The 18,584-nt window shown below is 39.4% G+C and overlaps 1 protein-coding gene across 4 annotated transcripts in view; it reads right to left on the bottom strand.

Moving 5' to 3' along the window:
* Positions 1-15,610, bottom strand: part of tnn (tenascin N) — a 31,070-nt gene extending 15,460 nt beyond the window's left edge. The window contains exons 1-8 of one of the 4 annotated variants that reach the window (XM_044046380.1): positions 15,459-15,610; positions 8,535-8,734; positions 8,250-8,450; positions 7,707-8,081; positions 4,213-4,346; positions 3,973-4,102; positions 1,574-1,756; positions 965-1,054 (exon numbers count right to left, since the gene is read on the bottom strand). In XM_044046380.1, coding sequence (XP_043902315.1) covers positions 965-1,054; positions 1,574-1,756; positions 3,973-4,102; positions 4,213-4,346; positions 7,707-8,081; positions 8,250-8,450; positions 8,535-8,724 — 1,303 coding nt within the window. In that variant the 5' untranslated portion in view covers positions 8,725-8,734; positions 15,459-15,610. The remainder of the gene's footprint in view (positions 1-964; positions 1,055-1,573; positions 1,757-3,972; positions 4,103-4,212; positions 4,347-7,706; positions 8,082-8,249; positions 8,451-8,534; positions 8,735-15,458) is intronic. The other 3 variants (XM_044046389.1, XM_044046399.1, XM_044046406.1) reach the window with 3 other exon arrangements.
* Positions 15,611-18,584: the final 2,974 nt, after the last annotated feature.

Raw genomic sequence — 18,584 nt, 5'->3', positions numbered from 1 at the left:
AAGATAGAAAAAAAAACGAGGCAATGACAGGACCCCTCGAGCCAGTTAGGTCCTGACAACACCTCCCTAACACTAATGACTAAAACTCAAAACCATTAAATTGGCTGCCTAAGGATCTAAGTATTGAAGCACCATCAATCTGAGGACTGCTTTTCAAATAAGAATTTATCAGCAAATTGTGAAAAAGAAAAGAAATAAAGATGCATGAATGACAATAAGTGGCAAATAACAAAGCACAAAGGAGCAGAATAATGGGAGAAAGTGGAAATATTCTCTGGCCAGTGTAGACCATTTAAAATATAAATGAATAATAATAATCACCTTATATTAAAATAAAGAAACTGAATATTAGGACCAATTGTAAAAATGACTCTTTAAAACAAATTCCTACCCACTTCCTAAAATCAGTCCAGAACACAGACAGACAGCCACAGAAAGAGTTTGTAAATCACTACTCACCTCAACTGTCAGTGAACATTTATTGTCATTACACTGTTCCTATCACATTTCCTCTCAGTAACCATGTTCTCCACAGCCATCAATTCAAAATCATCAAATTCAAGCCTCTATTATTAACCCTAAATTGCACGTCTGGCTGGCTGTAGTCATTACTGTTGTCATTGGCCGTGCATGTGAAAGGTAAAGCTAGTTCCAGAATAATGTGTGTGACAGATTATATGTTTTTTTTCTATTAGCTTCTGACCACTAGTAAATTATAGACAGCTCTACAAAAACTAAGAGCTGTTTTTTGAGGTTGCGCCCAATACAGAACTAAGTGGAAAATGGATAACCTGTGTTTTCCTTCCACAAGTGGCTGATCTATCATTTCAAGTGTTCATTTTAAGTGTCATTCCCATTTGTAGCACAGAGGCTGTCTCAGTGCATTTTCTGCATGGACGTGCTCCGTTCTGTTCTCTTCAAATTAGTTTGCACAACACATGAATCCCAATGTGTCGACACTGACCTGTGGCACCAGTGATAGAGGATGGTTTCCCCTCCGTTGTTCCTTTGATGGCCTGCACTGAGATCAGGTATTCTGTTCCTGGGTACAGACCTACAGAGAAAAAGATGTTTATGAAACTCTGAACTTTTAAAAACATTGCATTCTAACGACTGTCAGATAAGTTCAAACAATGCTGATAAAGCTCCACAGCACTGCGACATTCCCACGCTGCACACAGGAAGTCATTTGCTATGTCAAGAAAGATGGAGTGTGACTGAAAACACAAAATAGGTCTCTAAAGAAATGAATTCTACTGCCCAGAAACACAGTTGTTCAGCAGTGTGATGGGATGTATGCAGAAAAACGCAGACTGTGTATTACCTTTTCAGATGAAGGATAAGACATACAAGCAATATTTTGTATATACACTGTATAATGCAGTCTTCAGTATTTTAGCTATCTATGTATTCAGGCGGTATAAAACCTGTGTCTAAAATGTACATTAGTATGTTTTGAAGTAAGCAAGTACTAATTTAAAGTTTTGTTTTTCAAAACTGAGCATAATAACACAACGTTTTAAATGACATCTTAATAAGTGAAAATAGTTTTTGACTCTGACAAAAGACCTACCCACAATAGTGTGCTTAGTGCGAGCCTCCTGGCTACTTTGCACGTTCAGCTCCTCCTCCTGTCCCTCTGGGTCCATGTGTGTGAGCCTGAAGTGATCCACGTCTCCTGGTGGGTTCCTCCAGTCCACCTGGATAGAGACTTCCGTCTGGCCAAGAACCTGAACATCATCGATAGCAGAAACACCTGGAAAGGTAGCAAGACATGAACCAATAATAGATGAATCCAGTTTTACATATATGTGAGCCTCAAAAGGAGAGAGTCTATATTAAAGCTCCTGTAATCACAACCATCTGCCTCGCTTTACTCCCACATGTGCACATGAGCAAGAAAACAAATCCCAACCACTCACTGAGGTGACCTTCCCTTGGTGAGGGTCCAAGCAGGAATTCGCCTTTGGCCGTTGAGTACCTTAACAAAACATGATCTTACGTCCATCAGTCCATTCATTGCCTATCACTTTACCCTCCCCATGAGGGTTGGATATAATTATTTTGAGGGTTTTTATCCTAACACATGGATAACACTGTATCTAGGATATTGCAAACATATACAATGTAGTGCTCAGTCACATCATCATATATCATTAAATGATCACTCACACACTAACTAACTAAGAGCTAACAGTGCATGATAAAGAGGGGGTCATCAGGATTTGCAGCGTATGGTAAAAAAAAGACAATAATGTTAATCACTATAAGAAGACAAATGGTGCAAAATGAAAAGGGCTCACTTTTCTTTGGGAAATGCCAGCTATTGTGCTTTCCTGAGGGAAAAAGGAAAATATTCACTTAAACCCTCTTTTGAAGTAGATCATCGTTTGAAGTTGAAAACTATGTGCTCAGTGAAATGACTGCCTCATGCTCTCTACTCCTCCTCTATGAGCCAGATGATGGATTTTTCCCCTCATGCCCATATACAGGAATACCATGCTCTGAGGTTTTCCATGGCTAACCCTGCACATTACAGTCTGTCTGCTCGTCTCACTCATGCCCACCAATCCTGCCTAGTAATATCGTTCTCCTCCCATCTGTGTCCCACCACATCTATGAGCAAGTTCGATTTCCATTAAACACATCTGTGGAGCCATTTCCTTGTAATTACCTTTAAATTTCACAGACTGGCTTTTTAAAGAAACACTTGGTGATGATGAGCGTCGGGCTTGTTCGTTACTTCTCAGCAAAGCCTTCGCGTGACAAGTCATTAAGATATTTTTACACTTAAGTAAAGGAAAACAAATTTACACAAGACACTGCAAGCAATTTAGCATACTGAATCCTTCAATGCATACACCTTAAACAAGCGATATTATTACGTTTACTGGGGAGGGGGCGTAACACTTTATGTTCACGAGAGGTAATAGCAAACGTGAAACCTTAAAATAAAAAGGTTCTGCAGTTGAAAGTGTGGGATAACATAATTATAGATTATAACGTGTGTGTGGTATGTCAAATATCATTGTTTATATATGGAAAACAGACCATAATTAACCTGATTTACAAAGGCGTTGTGAATTTACATGATCACTTTACACCAGTAAATAAAAAAAAAACAGTGTGTCGTGAGTCCTGGATTAAACATTTTAGCTGGAAAACAGCTGGGAAGAGTTGTAAAGTCAAGCAGTGAATACAGTGTCATTCCTTTCCAGCAACAGTCTTGTTTATGAGCCACAGCAGCACCGGTGTCCTCACACTGAACAATGCTAATGTACCGTGGTGGTGCCAAAATAAATAGCCTATTTATATAGCCTAAGATGTACAGATACAGCACATACTGGGTATTTAATTAGACATCTTCACAGGCGTTACTTTACCAGGCTCTTCTTTAATGAGCTCATCTGGCTGTAGTTGAAGTCAGGTGGTGGGAGTGAGCTTGTTGTAGGCGCTAAATGTAAATGTGCTCGACTAACTTGGGTAATATTGGCAGTAAAAAGCCTGATTTTTTCTGCTTTAGTTGACGACACTAAGCACTGCTGTGCATACAGCAAATCAAAAGGGCAACTAATACAATTGATATTTGTTTGATGTAACCTTTCCTTCTTTTTTCTTCACTTTATTGTTGCTATTTTTGTTTGCTGTGTTGAATCCTGTTTGCTTACTGAAATTACTGATGCATAATACGTTTATTGATCAAATTTCCACCAAGGGTCCATATGTATGAACCTGTGGTATGATGCTTGTTCTTCTGCTCATCGTCATTTATCTTATTAAGCTGTATTACGTCCTTCTTCACATTATGCCTGTGGCCTTTGAAAGCAGAATTCAGTATCATGTCATGTGAAAGAATAGGTAGGACAACTTCTGCTAAACACTGAAGTGTTTTAAGCATTTTATTGCTTCACCAAAAGATGCTGTGACGTTTTCACAATAAGAGCAACAACCAGCTGAACAAAACATGCTCACCTGTGGTAGCCTCAATCTTGTCTGCTTCACTTTGGATTTCTTTGATGACAGCGTACACCTGGGCGATGTAGGTGACTCCAGGAGTCAGACCTGTGATCAGGTGGGAGTTCTCTGTGTTGGGGATCCGAACCTAGGAGACAGCCGGTCAAAGCAAAAATGTTTTTTTTTTGTTTTTTTTTAAAGGTGGCTCTATGCTCAATCTATTGTTCCACACACCTAATAATAAAATAAAAAGGTTACCAGCTCTGAGGCACTCGTGTCACCCTTGGGATGATATGTCAGAACGTAATATTCTGCGCCACGAACAGACTTCCACTCAACCAGGAGAGAGACATCAGTGACCTGGACCACTCGCAGTCCCTGAGGGCCAAAGACTGGAAAAGAAAAATAGATAAAGAGACTAAAAAACAGGGGGGATAGGTTGCATAAAGATTTAAACATAACATTTTATTAATTATTTTTGTATTTCTTAACTTGTCTTTCTTTCTCTCAGCTTCATTTAAAGGCTCTAAAAGCTATTTCAGTGTATTACAGCTTGAGTTATGTGCTATATAAATATATACTGAAAAGCATATACAGTGAATTGTGTCATTAGTCATTAAATAGTGCATTTCTGGATATTTTTTAAGTGTTTGAGGTGTGTGCAGGGTAAAAATGGTGATGTTGTGTTTCTGTGCATAAATCAGGATTCATGATCTATTGATTATAAAATAAATCACAGTAAGGGGTCAGTTTGAAGCACTGCAGGGAACTAGAAGAAGCAGCCACAGTGTTTGAGGAGGAACAATTAGCTATTTGCAGACTTTCTGGGAAGCTCTATCTTTTCTCCTTTACCTGTCTGTTCATTTTACAGCAATGGAGAGAATTCATAAAACAGGCAAATTCAATATCCATGTTTAACGCTGAGGTTTCTCGCTAAACCTGAGATGGCAATAAGTGGGAAAGAAAATGCTTTGCAGTGGTTACGCAAGACTAAAGTCCTTCACTGGCGATGGTGGAAAAATGATTCAAGGGGTAAGAAGGTATATAACTACAGGAGAGTACAATAACACAACAGCAGCCAAAAAACAGAAGACATCAAGTCAGCAGTGTTGGGGAGCGAGGCTTTCCATTAACAAGAACTTTCTGTGGGTGCAACAGACGGAAATAAACGCTAAATGGTGGTGGATTTACAGAATTAAACCACATTTCACAGAAATGTAAACATATTTCCTCAGGGTGAAATGTAAAACGGGGGACGGGGGTTTAGACACTATTCACCACAGCAAAGACAGGAAGCGCAGTGTTTTTCTTCAAATGTTTGCACTCTTTTTTTTAATATCAGTTAATGCTACTGGAGGCACGAATATCAACACTCTTTACCCTTGAGTTATATTTTAGAACAGATGGAATGAATGAATGAACATTTAAAGACTGGAAAAAAAAGTGTGGAAAGATTTGAGTGGTCTCTCTGAAAATGAATGAAATGTGTTTTGAAGAAGAAAAATGTGACTAAAACAAAAATTTTTACACCTGGAAAAATTGGCCAAAGACAAAAGTCAAAGAGTACATTGTTTTGAACATAATGCTGACAAATTAAAGTAGATAATATGTTTGAGAAAGTCAGAGAGTTTGTTAAATGTTAAATCAAAATATCTGAATTGTGTTTGTGAAGCTTAAATGACATTATACTGTTTACTGTTGACCAAATGTTCTTGTATCACCCCTGATTTTCTTTTAGAAATGAGACAGTACTGCTCAAGCTTCGTCCTCAGTTGCATTGGAATGAAACAGCGCTACGGTGGACGTACAGTGTGTATCTAAAGCTTTGAGTGTCGTGTTGCTGTCATCACCAAGGGAGCAAACTGACATCTATCATCCAGGTGTTGAAATGGCAAGAAGCCACATAACACAAAGAAGGTCTTGACTGTTTTGCTTCAGTTCTCGTCTTCGCCCACTGCTTATTACCACTATTACTAACACCTAGAATCAACACAGGGATTTCTTTTTTCTTACCTCCCACTTTCCTCGACTTCCCTGACTTTACCTCTGCTGCCAGTGTTAATGTTGGACTCCATTCAACAGCACCTACACATGAAGCTCATTTGCTGCCTCTGCAGAGTAAAACCCAGCTTGGAGAAAATAAAATACCCTCATGGGTTTGACCTGCTATTGTGAGACCATTTATGGCCTATTCTACTTTCTAAAATGTTCACTTGAAAGGCAATTGGTCTTCTTCCTGGTAAATAAAAGGAAAAAAAAATGCCACAGACAAACATTGCAATTTAAAGGAGACTATAGGCATCTTCTCTTGTACAAGTCCTGCGTTGACAAAGCAAAATGATCTGTCATTCATTTGCACCAAATCCTCTAGAGTACTTTAAAGACTATCATAGTCATAAACTGCTGCTGCTCACCTTTCAGCTCCTCATCTTAAATTTCTATAAAATGCAATTTTCTACCCTGAGGCATGATAATGGCTTGGCAAGTCGTGCGTTAAGCCAGAAAGGTGATGATACCTCTGTGAGGTTAAAACTTGATGGAGCCCCAAATGATTGATGGGCGTTCTCTTATTTCTGTGGTATGACGTAGCCTGATGTCAAATGTGGTCGAGGCTAAAGCTACCAGAGGTCACAAAGTCAGAAAAGTGACAGGGCCTCGTCACCTGCTACATCTGAAATAACTGTTGAGAGATTATTTGAATTCCATAGAAGTAGGTCACTGTAGGCTACCATAATAACCATTACTAATAAACTGAACTAAAGCTTTATTTCAAATTGTAAGAAATGAGTTTAGTAGCTAAGCCTCACTAAGACCTACTCCTCAGTATAATTATATTCCAGCAGAAGAGAAAAACCAACAGCAAAAGCCAGATAACAAAGGAAGGTAACTGTGGTTGAGAAGAAAACAAACCCTATTTAGTGAGCTAACATGGTACCAAATCACCTAACCCTTTCTCTCTCTCTTTTTCTATTTGTAAAGCTGCCAAGTATTTTGCCAGGTTGTTTTCATGAGACATTAAAGCCAAAGTCTACACTGTTTGAATCTGAAACATTGAAACCTAAATCAAACAGATGAGAAGGAAATTAATTTGGGTCATAGTGGTAAATGTTATATTCTTAACGGTACAGGGACTTCTTCTAGAATCTGTGATTCAAAGAGCGCAGAGCCATAAAGGTGACTGCATGAAAAGGTTATATGTAAATCTGGAGTTTCATGATGAACATAATTCAATACAAGTCTGGTATAATTAAACTGTACGGTAAAAAAGATCACCTACACACTTTAGAACTAACCATTATATATGCAGCTCGCCATGTAAGAATGCTTTATATCATCAAGCTTCTGATACATGCAACATTAAATCCTCACTGTGCAATATGTAGTTTGCTTATAAGTTTTTAATTCACACATTTCTAGTACTTGTACACAATATATATTACTCTAATACATTTAACAAAGTGGATCACTGTTTATTAACTTCTTAAATGTCTAGTGTGTAAAATATAGGTTGAAATAAATTCACCTAATCATTTGACAGAAACTGAAACAATAATATTTTGTGTTTTTGTGAGTATACAATCATCTGATTATATGACATCTTCTGACCACAATGTTTTTAACAATAGCCCACAATGGACAAACTAAACATATTTTGCATTTTGATGCTAACTAAAGGCTTTATACGTTCTCCAACACAGGGACTCTTAAAGAAAAGGTAGTTTTTTTTATTATTCAGAATTGAAATAGCTTACCTAAAGAACAGTCCTCTCCATAAAAGCCTTCATCACAGATGCACTGGCCATTAACACACTGGCCGTTACCGATGCAGTCGTTGGGACACTTGGGTATGCTGCAGTCCTCACCAGTGAAGTGTGGGAAACACACACATTTTCCATCCACGCAGTGTCCCTTGTCATTGCAATTGTCTGGACACGTGATCTGGCTGCAGTCGTCTCCCGCGTAGCCTTGGTGACACACACACTTCCCGCCCACACATCGGCCGTTGTCATTGCACTCATCTGGACAGGAGGACACCGAGCAATCGGGGCCCTCCCATCCTGGATAACAGAGGCAACTGCAGGTGTCGTGTTGGTAGATGCCATGACCACTGCAGCTTGTGTCCGCACCTAGGGAAACGGTGAAATGTTAATACCGTTTGCCTGACAGAACTACATGTTGCTGGGGGTATTGCAGTTGATAGTATTGATAAAATTCCTCCTAAATCATGCTACTGAATAGGCTGTCACTTTTGAGTCTGACTGACTTCCCGTGTCAGTCTTTGTGTCTCAGCTTACCTGCAGCACAACTTTTTCCACACAAGCCCTGAGCACACTGGGTCTTTAGGTAGTTAACTTCTTCCTCCAGCCCATTGACTCTGTACAACAAAGACAGGAAGCTTTCAGACTCCGCACAGTCACACTTGGGTGTCTGTAGCCTGATGTTGTGTCTGAAGACGATATCATTCTCTCCTTTTGCACTGGGATCTGTCTGTAGACCTGAAACATAGGACAAGGGTCAGCGGTACAATATGAATGTCCAGTTTAAAAGTAGAAGGTTTTCCTCTACTTTACTGTAATAACCTGTGTCATCCTGGGTTGGCAGTTGTTCCACTTTACAGTTAGAGCTCCCAGGGATGTCAATTTTATAGACATGGCTGAAGGTGACTCCCTGCTCTGAGGCTTCTGAGAGGTTGTCGGCGTAGCTGAAGAGTGAGATGGTGCAGTGTAGCGCCAACAGGCACAGGGCCCTCCACAGGAGTCTAGTGGTCATGGCTGTAGGACTATAGAAGAACGGGTGAGTGAAACAGCAAGTGTACCGATGACCTCAGTATAGTTCCCCAAAAAGCAGGGACTGTTGATTTTTACCTTACTCATGCGAAGACACCAGTAAAAACAGTCTGATGTCTGCAAAGTAAATCCAATCCACTTTCAAGATTTGGACACAGATGAGACCACTATGGAGCTGAAATATATATTCCATCTGTTTATAAAGTGCAAGTGTTTGCATTTTTGAAATGGGAAGCTCATAGCCAAGTGGAAAGGGAACTCGACTTGTGACTGAAGGGTTGTCGGTTCAAGTGCCTGCCAGGTCAAGGGCTCGGGTACCCCTGGGATACTGCGGAGCAAGGTACCCAATCCCCATTGCTCACTGTCACTTGGGAACTAAAAATTGACCCCAGCCACACAGAGGAGCCACATCCAGTGTACTCCTTGTGCCGGTCTCATGCCCAGATAAGTGGGAGGGTCGCGCCAGAAAGGCCACCTGGCATAAAAACCTCTGCCAAACCAAGTATGTGGATCATCTGCTGTGGCGACCCCTAGAGAGGGAGAAGCCAAGAGAAAAAAAATGGCATTTTTTTTTAACATTTAACAGTTTGTACTGTCCAGTTAAAGCTTTATAGAGAGCTGAGAGAAAAGAACAGAGTCTGGATTAGTTACATTATGAAAGATTACATTACTTTCAATGGGACACCATTGTGTGTTTGCACAAGTGTGTGTGTATGTGTGTGTTTGTGTTCCCTTTTGCTCTAAACCATAAGTTGTGCTCAGTCAACTGCTCCAGAGATTCAGCACAGAAACTTGTCTTCACTGATGATGTCATTGTGTTTAATTGACAGTGATGTCATGTAAACTTCAAAAGCCATAAAGTCAAATGATATGCTTTCAAAATAGCATGCCACCTTCAGTAGGCTTTTTAGAGAGTTTACATTCCTGGTGGAAAAGCAGAAGCAGCAGAAAAAAAAAACATCTGATACCCCTAGTACACAGGTAATCAGGTACACAAGGCTCTTCATAATGTTTTTTGTTTCCAGATCAGTCTCTGCAAAACCCATGGTGAACAGCCCGGTGATCAGGTGCTTAAATACTCAGACCAAGAACCATGATGCATTCAATGTCACATAAATCACCTTTGTTCCTAATGCTATGTTTTGAACTTCAGCAACTTGTCTTGACTATGTCTACATGACTAAATACATCCAGTTGCTGACATGTGATTGGCTAAATATCAGATATTTACATTAACAAGCAATTGAACAGGTCTCCCTCATAAAGTGGAGAGCAATGTGTTAAGTAGTTGAATAGGAATTTGTTTGAAATATTATGTTGTTATACGGCATTAGTATGTACTGCAAATATTGCACATACTCACCACAGAGGACAAATCTAACTTTCTAGAAGTAGTTTAGGAAATGGGATTTCTAATTTTCGAGGTTATCTATTGTTTTTACCTATAGTTGCAGCCTTGAAGAAGAGTATGTGATCCCAGAGAAAATCACATGGATCAAAATATTTGCTCACAGAGCATCAAAGGCACTGAATGTCCAAAGGGAGAAACAGATTCCAAATGTCTCACTGGACACAGCATGAGCATTGGCCAAAACATTAAAATGTCAACAAGAGGCCCCCAAAAAACTGTCAATTGTCCAGCTACTGTGTTGAAACCATCATCAGATTAACAGAGATGCTCAGCAGGGATCCCAAGACCATTTGACTTGTACTTTAAATTGCTTGTGTGGAAAGCTCCTTTCGCAGCGGGACACAATTTATTTAAAAAGGACTTTGGGTTATAGGTGACACTTGATCATTTAAACAGGACGTAACTCAAGTAGCTCTGCTCAAAATGCTCCAGTCCGTTTCAAAGAAAACAAACAGACAAGTGTTTGCCATGACCTGTCTCTCTCCGGTACAAACTCAGTATGATTGATTTTATTTGGTTATTTTATCCGCCGTTTTATTGCTACTGGTCAATAGCTTGCGGTTAGAGAGACGAATGTCTGTACAAAAAAATATGAGCCATGATGACATCATTGAGAAATTGCTGTTGTCAGCCCATGTGGTGGCCAAAATTTGACTTCAGTGGGTGTTTTATCAGTGGCCAAGATTTGGGAGGGCAAACTAGAGACATGGGAAACAAGGCAAAATATAGATGAGAGTGAAAGACATAGATGAAGTGAAAGACAGTGAAGTTGACGAGAGGAAATGATGGAGAGTGTTTGTGAATAGCATTTAGACACATTATATAGATAGATAGCAGGCTGAATATCTATGTGGAACTGAACTGCACTTGCGTGAGGCGATGCTTGGTAATAATGTTTATGGCTCCTTGTCAGGATTTTATTTGATGCTTGACACTTTTTTGGCCCCTTTCTTATTACCGTTGGAGGAGACAGCACTGTGACCTTCCAAGCCACAGACTGCAGCTGTATGCTGAGAATGCATCAGTGTTTGTAAAAGAGATGGATGAAAGATTCATACGGCGAGGAAATTGGGAATTAAGAGGGAAATGGTGCAGTCACAGTTGAAAAACTATTGTTTCAGAGACTGGATGAATGGATGGATACACATGGGTGCGTGCGTGTAAATATCAGACTAAAAGTACGTATCTTACCAGGAAATTACTTAGGTGGAAGGTGAAGTCACTTTTTTATAATATTGCTTAAGTAAAGGTCTTAAAGTATATGACATTTACTGTATCAAAAGTAATTTTCTGATATAAAACTTACTTTGGTTTTAGAAGTAAAAGTATTAAAAAAGAGAGGAGTAAGGATTAATGCATGGTGGATCAGTGGTAGGGCGAGTTGTCTTTCAACTGGAAGGTTGTGGGTTAAATATCTGGCCCTGCTAGTCTATGTGTGTCCGTTAGCAAGACACTTAGCCCCATGTTGAAGCATGTGAATGGCAAAACTGTAGTGTATGTGTAGTGTAATGTAACTGTAGTGTCATCAGGACTAGAAAAGCTCTATATATTATATAAACCGTTACATAGACACTTCTTCTGATTGTATTTGGTTGTAACGAGTAACAAAGATAGTTAGAGGAAACATATTGGAGTAAAACTACACAGTTTATTTAAGAAATGTAGTGGAGTAAAAGTAAAGGTTTCTAGAAATACAGTTACAAAGTATTTGTACTTTGTTACATTATAACACTGGTAAATATATACAGTAGTAGATTGCTGAGTGGATGATGGAAGGATGAATCAACCAATATAGGGTGGATTAGTGGATGAATGAATCAGTATAATAGATCAGTGGAAGGGTAAATGACAGTCAGACAGGAAGGTGGGATTTACAGGCAGACAGGAAAAAAATAAAGAAGGCTTACTGGATTTTCTCCAGGGACTCGTAACACAAAGATTACAAACCCTGTTTTGGCATCAATGTGCGACACATTCATAATGTATAGGCTGTCGTTTTGCACGTCATTCAAGTCAACATGCATAAGACTGCAAGAAAAGGAAAGGAGAAAAAGAAAAAAAGAACACAATGGCTTTCATCTGCTGGATCATTGAGATAGCATTTCAACCTGGGTTTCAAGCCAACGCTGAAGTAGAATTCAACATGTCCATAATCACAGTTGAAAATTCCTCCCTGACAATAACTTATTTATGTCAAAGCAGTGCTATGTCAACGGGCCTGTAAAATATTTGTTGACTACCTGTGATGTGTGTTCACTATTTTATAAGGTGAAAGAAAAGACATGTGTGTTAAGTATGTGCATGAAACCTGTCATGTATAGCTTTCAGAGACAAACAGGGGACTGTCTGCAAAGGTAACAATGGCATTTTAATCACATTGAGACAATACTGTCTGTTCTTGAAAATCTGTGTAGGGGTGCTTGTATGTCTGTCTGTCTGTCTGTCTGTCTGTGTGCATGTGTGTTTGTAAAAGTCTCCAAAACTGGGAAAGAAAGAAATGGAGGGGAGGACACACTTCAAGAACTAAGACAAACAACTTTAAAAAGGTCCCCATACAGTGTGTACACATACAGACAGTGCAAGGCAGTGGAATAAGTGTACTTTTGCACCATGCTCTCGAGAGAGCCATTAAACCCTCAGACAAAAGACTGACTGTTTCACCGGGTTTAAACTGCGGACTAAAATCCCATAGGACTAAACAAGCCCGCGGATGAGAAGAAAAAAAAGAGTTTAAGAAAGAGGAATGGGAAGGTCATGCCTTTATGTGGGCTTGCAAACTTGCACTGTTTATGTGCATCCATTTCCTCTCATCTTTGTCTTCCCCTTGCAGCAGCTTGCAGACAGAACAGGGAAACCAAGAATAAGACGAAGCTGAAAGCAATTATGGGCTGAGAGCAGAGCTCATATCTTCATGAGTCTGTCTGCCTCCTGCTGCCGCACAGACCACAAGGAAACCTCGATAAGGACTTGGCTCCATCAGAACCGTAGAGGCCCCTTTATCCTCTGTGGGGGCTATCAGATAAAAATATGACCCATACCAAAAAGAATGAAAAAGAGTTCAACGCATAGTAATACACAGATCCACCCACGTTCAAGATAATTATTAGTAATTATTATATTATATATATTATTTTAAATAACACAAATGATTTAAGTTGAAAAGTGAAAGTAGCCATATTTTACAATCATGATACGTTTTCTAATAACCCAGCTACTTATGATCCTTCCCCCCTTCTGTGTCTTCCTCTATCATCTTGCATGGCTGAGGGCCCACATCTGTTGCTCATTTTGTGAGGCACTCTGTGCATTGCCTGGGTAAACACAGTAGCATTAGATGTAAATCTTGTGGACTGACAGCCCAGGTGAGAATATAAGACCCCGGCTCATGTAAATATTTATGTTACATTATCACAGAGGGGAATTTGTGCTGGCATCTTTATTGACAGAGTATCTACATGACAGTGTGGTATTAAACTGGATACACAAATGAATAATAAATAACGAATGAAACTCTAACAGATATTTTTAAGACACTGTCACGTGTTACAGGTGCAAAATATTTGTATTATTTTATGTCACGGGTCACTGCTGTTGTTAATAACACACTGAGAAATAAGCTATATAGGCGACTTAAGCAGTAGCTGTCGGTAACTGGACCTTGATGAGAACTTTCGCAGACAATATAGGCCACATAAAGAAGAAGAAGATAGGAATCATCTAAAATAATTTATACAAATGGTTTATAAAAATGGTCGCTGATTGTACTCAATTCCATTGTAAGTCGCTTTGGATAAAAGCGTCTGCTAAATGACATGTAATGTAATGTAATGTAAAAACGTGGAAAATTTAAATAAACAAGTTACACATGTGACTAAACGTTATATCACTCGTTTACAGTGAGTCAACGGTCAAGTGACGTATTTCCGGTTCCTTTGGGGGCGCACACATCTTTACCGTAGACTCTGGCTTTAGTGACGCATCGCACACAGGAACGCCCTTACAATACAACGGAAAGGAAAACCCTGGGCGCACAATTCATCGCGCAAAGACCGCCCACACAGCTGAGCGGACTGGCCCAGATAACCAGATATAAACATGTTACTTGCTCTTATGCGCAGCTGCAGATATGGCAGCATCAGTAGACACTCTCTCTGTCAGCTCCGAACAGAGCGCCATGTCTGATCTGTAATCGATCGCAGCAGCTGTTTTTTTGCTTTTGATTTTTTAATCACCAGCTGCCACCGGCCACGATATAAAGCATGTGAAATATATAGTCTCACTGGCCACTAACTGCTGGTTAATGCAAATATTTTGTCAGCCGATCACATGGCAGGCACGTAAACAGGGTCAAGACATACCTGCTGAAGTTCAAACCGAGTGTTTAAAAAAAGGGACAGAAGGTGATTTAAGTCCATTCATCTCTAGGGTTTACAGAATGTTCCAGAAAAGAAGATATCCATCCATCCATCCATCTATTTTCTACTGCTTTATCCTCCACATTAGGGTCATGGGGGTGCTGTGTCAATCTCAGCTGACATAGGATGACACCCTGGACAGTTTGCCAGTCCATCACAGAGCCACATACAGACACAAACAATCATCCACTCTCGAAGATACAGCGGGAGGAAAATTCTTTGTTGATGCCAGAGGTCAGAGAAGAATGGACAAACTGGTTTTGGAATTACAGAAAGGCAACTGTAATTCACACCATAAACTCAAATAAACATTGATTAACAAACAAGGTATGGAGAGGAGCATGTGGATCTGAATTTGAATACACAACACGTTCAACCATGTAAGCAGAATGGCTACGCCAGTGACAAAGTGGTCAATATACTATAGTAAATTACTATAGACACATCAGTGTAGGTGAAGCCAAAAAAACAAAACACTGAATAAAACAATTGTATTCAGCCAAATCACATATTTGTCATTGACCAAGATTTCCACAGCCTCCCTGCAGACAAATTGCTGCCATGCAAACTAAAACTAATGTAACTACCATTTCAGTCGTGAAACACTTGTCATAGTAAAAGGCTTTGGGTGTGGGCTCAGTAAAAGAAGCGGTGTATAGGAGGATAGGAGGAGGAAAACAAACATCATTGGTTTCTTGAATTTGTATATATATATATATATATATATATAAACACTTATTAATTAATTAGTAAAAATTCAAAAATAAGTACAGGGTCATTGAATGACTGATCAGCAATGATTTTTTTTGTCAAATTAAAATTTTGAATTGAAAATGAATAAAGTCAAATTTATAAATAACTGAAAGAATTGTGGAATATAAGATCCCTTACCCTTGAGGGTTTTCTCAAGTTTTCTCCTCCTCTACCTTCTTTCTCTCTTTCTTGTGAAGAAATGAGCGTCACTCTCCCTCTGCCACCTGTTGACAGACTGGGCCCAGTGACTCAAAGACCTCCACACTGCCACTGACTTTTGCTCTACCCCCTTCCTCTTCAATTGCTAAAATCTCTCCCAAATGCCTGTGGGCCAATGGGCAGTTAGCTTGGGAGTGTCTCCTTTCCTTTCCTCTCATCCTCTCCTCAAGTCAAGGATAGAAGGGACTGAGAGGAAAGATAATGAGTCTAGTCACACTCGACCTAAACCACAGCCTGAAACTTGTTTCTTCATTTGGGCCAAAACATTATTCACTTTTAAATAATTGCTTGTTTCCTGCCTGTGTGTGTTTCATTACGGTAGCTGAGAAGGTTGGATTTAATCTCTTCAGCAGAAGAAGCAGGGTCTAAAAACACAGTAGCTGTGTAACGGGGGGAGTTTAAAGCCAAGAAAAACCTTGAGGCTTAGAGGGAACCACCAGGGACAGGTAATCCTTGGCAAAACACATTTTATAGTCAAATTGTTCACAGAAGACTACTTTAGAAAAAAAAAGAAGCATTTGAATAAAAATGAAACAAACACAGCAGTGGGACAAATATCAAGTTAGACATGGAGACAAATGAGCTGGGGAAATTTACTGCAACAAATCATCATTTGGGAATTTGTTTGTAAGAAATAGTGAAAATAATCATGATTCCTGATATATTGTTGGCTGTATGATTGGCAGTTTTGTTATGTTGTTTTATTTTTTCAAGTATTTACTATGAAACACAGTCCAGAAATAATTCAGACGCATGAATATGATCTGTGGCAGAACATATAACACCAACCTGAACCACCGCCAGAGACCTGGTGTCAAGGTTGGCAATAGTTTAAGCTGACAGTGGCTGTTTGTCACTAAATATATATGTAAGTGAGGTTTCAGATTTCTGTGGGAAGACATTGGGATTGCAGAACGGAAACTGGAGCTAAAGCTGAGAGGGCAGGTGTGGATGTTTGGAGAGAATGCCGTTCGAACATTTGATTGTACTCAACAACAATGACCTGGGGGGCCAATGAGCATCTAGTCAGGTCAAGATGTGGCCGGTCTAGAGAAAAAAATTGGAAAACTGTTCAGTAGCGAGTGGGCAATATAAGATATTCATGATGATATTAGACAGAATTTCAAAGTTTAAAAGTGCTTGTTTTTATATAAAATGATGTATACTTCATATTAAAAAACATATTTCATGATGCTCAAAAACAGAGAAATAAATAGAAAACTGAACAAATAATGATGAGGATAACTGTAATTAAAACAGCTTCAATCTAAGCTGTTATGTGATAAAGCAATAATTACAATCAAATGTCTAAGTGCTATTGTAAAAGTATTGCTAGCAATTATATTTAGTCTTATGCTCTTATACTGTTTATATTCTATCACCTCAGCACAGTGGTGGGCGGGCCGCATGTAAGCGTTTGGAGGGCCACATGTGGCCCGCGGGCCGCCAGTTTGGCACCCCTCTTTTAGAGGATGACATTGTTGTGTGTTCATGTGAAGCAGTGTCTTCCTCTGCCGCTGGAAGAAAATAGTTCAATGGAGCAACGTGCGAGATAAAAGAACCACCAGCGGATAATCCATAATGGCTGTCATTTCAGAGTTTATACACTGGATGTGTAATATTTTAGTCGCACACAGCATCTTTCTTTATTTTCTTCAAAGAACAGTGCAACTATAGGAGACTAAAGTTGGCTTATATTTCATTTTTATCATGCTGAAAGTTTACTAGAATATAAATGCTTCCATAAACAGCAGGAGGAAGTTGTCATGTAAGCAAGTGTCTGCATGTTTCAAACAGTGCCTTTGTACAAGTGTTGGTCCTTTTTTTGTGCCCTTGCATGTCTCTGTGTGTGCAGACTATTAACTGATTATCTGGGATCAACTCAATGTTTGGAGCCATTTACTGACTCTGGGAACCAAACCGGTGAAATGGCTTCAATTCATCAGCAAGGTACAAAGTGATTTTAATCATTTTTAAAAGGTCTTTTGTACTTATGCCTCGTTGTTTGGTTGTAGACAGTGAATTAACTTACCCTTGAAATACTTTCCTCCTCCATATTATATTCTATTTTGTCCTCAAAAGTCAAAAAGGTTTTTTTTTTTATGAAGAGACAAGAGGGCTTTGGTGATTTTAATGGGCTAAAACAAACTTTCTCTCCATCTTTCATTGTGTCCATCAATCCATTCATCTCTCCTTCCTTATTTGAACTAAACAAATGTGTTATCGTTTCCAAAAACAACAAAACCAGGCAAATCCTCAGCTGCGGGCACACTGAGCTCCATTCATGCTCTCGTGTGTTGTGGGGACATGCTTTGTGGGAGTTGACGACATTCACAGTCACTTGTGAGAGAATATTTCATGCAAATTGCTGTATTTTTCTAAGACATATGACTTTTTCCCATTGTCGGCGGCTGCTGTTTCCAGCCCATGCTGGGAAATGTATCCCATAGCAGTAAAAGATGTAAGTGAACTCTACACAGCGGGATGAATTTTATATCATGTCGTCTTTAATGTGATCCACATTTGTACTGGAAAAGCCCACACACCTCGGTTATTTGCCTTTTATTCACCCCGTTCATCCTCTCAACCCTGAAACTGCCTGTAATCTGCTGACTGAAGGTGTCATAAAACTGATTACTTAATAATTAGAAGGTGCAGATTTGAAAAGTATGCATCTGAAAATGTTTCCGTTTTACTGGAGTTCTCATTAAAGCAAAGATACAATTAGCATATGGGACAGAGCTGGATCCAAAGACTCTCTCTCTCTCTCTCTCCCTCTCTCCTGTGATGCTTTACTTGCCCCATTTGCCGTATGTGATGGAAAATGCTTTGTTATCTATTTAATTATGTCAGACTGTGTTTTAATTCTCATTAATCATGTTGGATGGGAGCATCTGCCGGGAAGAAAGCCGTTAGAAGTTGAGTTGGTGGTTTAAAGAAACACATCATTCATTTAAAATTGGTAGCTTTGTATGTTCAATATGAGCGTTAGAATTAAAGATACTGGCCGACAGATTTACAATGTACATGTTAAATGAATGTATG

This window comes from Solea senegalensis, linkage group LG1 (genome assembly GCF_019176455.1).
Source record: "Solea senegalensis isolate Sse05_10M linkage group LG1, IFAPA_SoseM_1, whole genome shotgun sequence".
NCBI lineage: Eukaryota > Metazoa > Chordata > Actinopteri > Pleuronectiformes > Soleidae > Solea > Solea senegalensis.
This window is presented reverse-complemented; position numbering and strand designations above follow the sequence as displayed.